Below are 6,201 nucleotides of genomic sequence, written 5' to 3'. Positions count from 1 at the left end.
GGAAACAGAGGTAGAGACGGACATGAAGAGAAGTAGAAAGTGGCAGAGCGACAGACTCAAAGAAAAGCCGGAGACATGGAGCGGGGTCTAAGGAGCAGGAGGAAAACAAAATAGAAAGTACAAAAGAAAATAGCAGGCACAGTCAGAAAAAGGAGAGTGGAGAGAGACGAGGGAGGGGAGACCAGCAATGGTGGCCGTTCATGTTCATGCGGCATGCAGGGCAGAGGTGTCCTCCTCCCCCAGCCGGGCACAGGGCCTCAGGGAGCTCGTGGGACCACGGGGTGCTGCTGGGAAGCTCAGAGCGCAGGTGTGAGGCCCCGTCCGGCTCTCCCACTAGGTCCCCACTGCTAGTCTTCCCACCTGTGCAGCCTCTCATAGACAGGAGGAGGGCAGAGCCAGGAGCAAGACAGAGCCCCAGCAGAGGCCCTGAAGGTTGGTCTGGGACCTGAGCCCTGGCAGCGGGGGTGGGATAAGTTGGGGGGACTGCCCTAACTGAGCAGTACCTTTGGATCCTGTAGGGGACCTCAGCCTCAGCACTGCACAGAAGGAGGCTGAGGGCCTCCTCCCAGCTTCAGGGCCTCTGTGCAAACGCTTCCAAAGTTTTGGCCTTCCCAGGTCCCTAAGGGTGATCTGAGGTGGGGCCTTGAGTCTGGAGGCGAGTAGAGCCCACGGCCTCAGCACAGGCCAGGCAGAGCTCCCAGCCCTGTCTGCAAGTCCCCAGCCTCTAATTCCTGGGCTGGAACTTCACTTCTAACTAACCCCTAAGGTCCTGCTCTCCACACGATCGACAGCTCTCTCACACTGGCCCTTTGCTTGGGAGGTTTGGGGAGCCTGGAAAGGAACAAATTCTTTCAGGGGTAGAGCCCCCAGGAGTGGCGAGTGTACGTATGGAGGGGTGGGAAAGGATCTTAGGGCCACCCCTGAGGTCCTGACCTGTAGTTGCCAGCACCCCGTTGTCCCTGGGAGGGCAGAGAGGATGACGTCGGAGGAGGCTTGCAGCCACTCTGGCCCTGCCTCTGCCTCTGCCTCCTCACGCCCTCTCCGGGGAGGACAGTGGCCTTCCACCTCCTCCCATTCTCCCATCCAGGAAGGTGAGGCCTGCGGCTCCTTCTGGGCCTCCCACTGGAGACCAGGCCCTTCAGTGCAGGGCAGTGCTGGGTGTGTCTCGTGCCAAAGGCCACCGAACTGAGCAGAGGACCACTGGCCTGGGTCAGAGACCTGGGCCGTGATTTTCTGTCTGCCCAGCAGGTGTGCGGCCGGCCGTGGGTGAGTCACCGCTGCTCTCCTGGCCTTGGCCTCTCCACCCGCTAGGTTGGCACTGGCCGGCTGTGCTTGTGACGCCGCGGCCCTCTGTCCTGTGCCCTTCCTCCCTAGATCGAATGCTCCAGCATCTCTGACTACTCGGAGAAGATCATCAAGGCCAACCACTTGGACAACAGTAAGACCTTCCCCGAGTCTCTCCCGGGGCTGGGAGGGCGAGGGAGCTTCCTAGTGCGGTGGCTCAGGCTGACACAGGAGGGCTGGGGACTTGGGGAGCTGGAGTGCCCAGTGGAGGGCCCTGACAGCAGGGCTGTGACCCTGGGACGCTGAGGGTCTCACCCCCACCGCGCCACCAGGGCTTCCATTCGTCCCATCTCAGCAGGCAGTGAGAATGGCCTGTGGCCACGTCCTTAGCTGCAGTGCCCGCCCTGTGAAATGGCAGCTCTTCTGACTCCCAGCTTCCCTCTCCACGGGCCCCAGCCCGGCCTCCCCCGGCCTCCCACCAAGTGGCATCCCAGCCACCCCCAGGCTGTGGTCCTCCATGCCCACAAGCCCTGCTCTGATGGGTCCATCTTGGCAACGAGTTTACACCGGAGAGTAGGATCTTCCCCAAGTCAGAGAGTGATGACAAAGAGGCGTGTGTCTCCCTGACCATCATCACGCTTTCCCCGCTGCCTTGCCCCGGGCTGCGGCATTCCCAGCCCCTTCTCTCTGGGACCCATCTTGAACACGCTCACATCTGCAGGGGCTCCTGACCAGAAGACCTGCTGGTGGCTTTTATCTGTCAGCAGGTTCAGGAACAGTCCCCAGGCCCGTGCTCAGTGTTGGGAAGAACCTTAAAGGAAGAGCCAGGACAGTCCTGAGGCCAGGGAGCTAGGCCGGGAGCACGAAGCACAGATGAACAGGGTGACGGGGAGGGGTGGTGCAGTGGGACTGAGCAGCTAAGAGCAGTCGGCCTGGGGAGGCGATTCTACGAAGACCCCTGTGCAGAGGTCCGAGGGTGGAAAGGATGGTCAGGGAGGCGGGGAAGGACGTTCTATGGAGTGATGGAGTGCTCTGGCCAGGGGCCGGTAGCTGGCCTGGGCAGTGGGAAGGAGTCTGGGAAGGGACCAGTTTGGGAAGCGAGGGCTCCTTCCCAGAGAGCTGGGAGCGGAGGCATCGTAAGCAGGCGCTGCAGAGTACAGCCAGCCCAGCCTGTCTCCCTGTGCCACATGACCCTCAGCCACATGGGTGAGGGCCTTGCCGTGGTCCCTGCAGACCTGCTGGGGCCCCCCCCGACCCCGTCTAGGGCCCTGCTGCCCAGACACCCCTTCAGCGTGGCCTGGGAAGCCAGGCATGGGGGCTACTCTTGACTCGCACGTGGCCTCAACCCCGTCACCTGTCCCTTTGCTGCTGACCCACTTGCTGCAGATTCCCAAAGGGCAGGAGTGTCGCTTACCGAGCACACACCTCTGCATGCCACTGGGAGCCAGGCTCTGAGGAGCACATGGGGGCGAGACAGGTGGATCCTGGCCTCATGGGTCTGCATTCCAGCGTGGTGCTCACACAGACAGACAAATCCCAGACGGTGATGGGCACGGTGGGGCGAGGGGACCTGGTGTCCTCGGAGAGAATCACATTTAAGCTCTGATTCGAATGACACAAGGAGCCAGCTGACAACGTGGGGCCTCAGGCAGAACTGAGCAGGCATGCCCAAGGAGCAGGAAGGCTGCAGCCAGAGCACAGAAGGCAGAGGAGGGCAGAGGGGGAGCTGGGGCCAGGTCGTGCAGGGCTTGTAAACTAGGAAAATAAGGCTGGATTTTGTGGCAGGGCCTTAGGTGGGTTTGCATCAAGGGAGCGGCCTCTGTGGAGACAGGGTTGGAAAGGGTCGCAGGGGGAAGAGTGTGTGCTAAAGACGAGGGCTGCGGAGGGAGGGGACCACTGTGGGATAGCTTGGAAATAGAGGCAGGAGGCTCTGCTGATGGATTGGATGGGGAATGAGGGAGAGGAGAGGAGCGAGGACTTGAACGGGTGGCCGGAGTGAGAAAGAAAGCAGGAGCTCTTCTCGCACACGTTGGGCTGAGAGGCCCCTTGGACACCCAGGTGGACGCGCCATGGAAGACGTGCATACAGAGCCTGGAGTTGCAGGTGGAGTCAGAGCTACCGCCGGGCGTCACCAGCAAACATGTTATTTAAAGCTGCAGGACGAGGTCACTCGGGGACAGCGTACAGCTAGAGGGAAAGACAGCCCGAAACAGGGCTCTAGTGCATGTCCAGACCTGGAGGTTGGGCAGGGACAGGCCAGCCACGAGGACGAGCAGATCGGCTCAAGGAAGCTAGCCATTCTGGAGCATGGACTCCCACGGACCCCGAGGAGGACGGAGTCAGCTGCAGGGCATGCTGAGGGGTCGTGACAGAGCGGTGACCTGGATGTGGCCACCTGGAGGTGACTGGTGCTCATAACAAGTCACACTCAGTGCGGGGCAGGGACAGAAGTCCGGCTAGAGGAGGTTAAGAAGAGACCGTGCTGTGAGGACCATCCGTAACTGCTCTGAGTGGCAGGGAACGACAGCACCAGTGGCTGCGGCGGATGGGGGCTCAAGGGTGGGAGCTTTTCGTCTTTGCTTTAGTTAAGACAGGAGACAAAACGCGTGTAAGACTCCATGGGGCAGTAGAGAGAATTTCAGGTACAAGAAAGGCAATTCGGGAGCAAAACCTGAGAGGGTGAGAGAGGGTGGGTTTAGAGCACAGGTGGAGTTCTCTATTCTGGAGTAGAGACCGTTCACCTGGAGAAACAGCAAGTAGGCAGTGAGGCCCAGGGAAGGGGCGCTGGGGAAGGCCCCAGTTATTGGTTCCATTTGCCAGAGGCAGAGCGAGACGGTTGCTGGCAGAGGAGAGGCGGAGGAGAGGGGAGGGAGGGCCTTGGGAGGGAGGGCAGCGGACGTGCTGAGGTGGCAGGACGGTGGGAGTGTCCAGTGCCTGTTAGCCGTGTGGACATGGCTGTGCCGTGTGCACCCCTGTGCCGTGTTCATCCGCACCGTGCACCCTGTCCCCACCGCAATGCGACTCTCACCGAGCTCAATGTTTTGTGCCCAGTGCAGTGGGAAGTCACCTGGGTCGGGCTTTGTCGGAAGGATGTCAGAGAGAGATGGAGGCCGGAAACTGAGGACAGCAATGGGCCATGGGGTCGAAGCTGGGTGAGGGGGGAGTGGGTGCAGAGGGATGGTGCCGAGATGTGGGGGCAATGGACCAGCAGCACCCTAGTGGCCTGAGTGGTGCCGAGCCCCGGAGGCCCAAGAGGGAAGTGTGGCTCTGCTCCCAGCCTCTGCCTCAGTGTCCAGTCGCTTTGGTTCACTCAGGGGAGCCAGGTCCCGTCCAGGGGCCTCTACCTGCCTAAAGGCGAAAGGAGGAAACCCATGGCTCTTCCTCTGAAGACTGACACAGCCTGGATCCACATGCCTCCTCCAGTGTCCTTCCCACGCTGTGAAAGAGGGCACGTGGTCGCCTGTTTAACAGATGTGGGCCGAGGCGAGGAGCGCCGGTGGCCGAGCTGGGGCAGCCCCCCTGGTCTCTGCTCCAGTTCACGTGCCCTTCTCCGCCCGTGTTTATGTTGCCGTGGAAACACCAGAAACGGCTGCTGATGCTTAAAGACCTTTGGTTGAGGGGAAGACAGGTCCACAGGGGTGCAGGATCAGGTTTTCTCTGGGGCCATGGAGGCCCATCTCTGAGCCCAGAGGAGCTTCCAAAGAATGTTTAGGCCAGTCTCCTGCCTCTGTAGGTTTCGTTTGTGAGAATTCCTGTTCTGGAACGGCCTGTCCAGCTTTCCACCCTCACAGCCTCTCCCTTCCTGCAGGGGCGCCCCAACGTGTACTTGGGACTCAGGAAGAGTGGTGTCCCCAGCTCTTTCACCCTCTCTGGCTTGCAGGGGGCCGTTCCTGCAGCCATCGGTGGCGGTGGCGTAGGGTGAGGTGGCGTAGCTAGCACCCGCTGACAAATCACCAGGTGGGCCTCTGAGGGGGTGGGCTCTGAGAGCTGGCTAGGGCAGGAATTGTCCAGCCCTCCCACTATTCGCACCCCCAGGGCTTGCCTCCTCTCTCCTGCTTCACACTCTCTAAGTAGTTGTTCCCCTCCCCACCTCCTGGCCCTCCTCTCCCCTTTTCTCTTCTTTCTTTTAACCTTTGAAGCACTCACGTTTACAAACAAAGTACAGTCACGGCACCACCACCACCCCCGCCATTGGAGAGCAGATTATTGGCAGGACACCCCAATATCCGGAGTATGTTAATACGCACAGCCAGTAAACAGGCACGCCTTCGACGTCGCCACGGCTCCCGTGCACTCACACCAGTGCCTAACGCTCAGATCCTAGTGCCCTTTGCCGGTTGGCACCGTGGGATCGTTTATGGCGGGACAGTTCCATTCAGACCCATGGGTCGTGGCGGGGCACCGTGGCTATCTCCCTTCACGCTGGGCCAGTCAGGCGTTCCTCGACTTCCCCAGGCGCGACACTCGGAAGGACCCAGGGCAGGTTTCGTAGCTGCCTCTATTTGGAACTGTGTGATGCTTCTTCATGATGGGGTTCAGTTACACTCCTTGGGCAGAAATATCACAGACGAGATGTCGTGAGTGGCTTTTTGCATGTCTTCTTGTCATGTCCTGTCACAGGGATGGTTTGCTTTGATCACTTGGTAAAGGTGGCGTCTGCATGCTTCTCCATCAGAGGTGCTCTTTCCTCCTTCACAGTCAGGAGAATGTTCCTGAGGGAAGTAGCAATACTTTGAAGACCTGCAACTCCTTCATTGCTCAGCAAATTTCCAGCTGTGCTTCTAGTCATTCGTTCTTCCGTTCATTCACTTCGTATGGGCCCCCGCTTTCTTTACTGGGCCGTGCCTGATAGCACCGACATTGAAAGCCAGACGGTACCCAGCTGGGACACAGGGCCCTTTGAGCTGCCTTCCGGCT

At 60.1% G+C, this 6,201-nt stretch overlaps 1 protein-coding gene across 4 annotated transcripts in view; it reads left to right on the top strand.

The window, feature by feature from the left end:
- The window catches only part of PRMT8 (protein arginine methyltransferase 8), a 111,857-nt gene that overhangs the window by 60,503 nt on the left and 45,153 nt on the right, over nt 1-6,201 (top strand). For all 4 annotated transcript variants that reach the window (XM_006172038.3, XM_006172039.3, XM_014585675.2 and 1 more), the window contains one exon: nt 1,375-1,438. In XM_006172038.3, the coding sequence (XP_006172100.1) occupies nt 1,375-1,438 (64 nt within the window). The remainder of the gene's footprint in view (nt 1-1,374; nt 1,439-6,201) is intronic.

Source organism: Tupaia chinensis, unplaced genomic scaffold, assembly GCF_000334495.1.
Source record: "Tupaia chinensis unplaced genomic scaffold, TupChi_1.0 Scaffold150288_1, whole genome shotgun sequence".
Lineage (NCBI taxonomy): Eukaryota > Metazoa > Chordata > Mammalia > Scandentia > Tupaiidae > Tupaia > Tupaia belangeri.
Note: the sequence above shows the minus strand (reverse complement) of the source record. Positions and strands in the feature narration are given on the sequence as shown.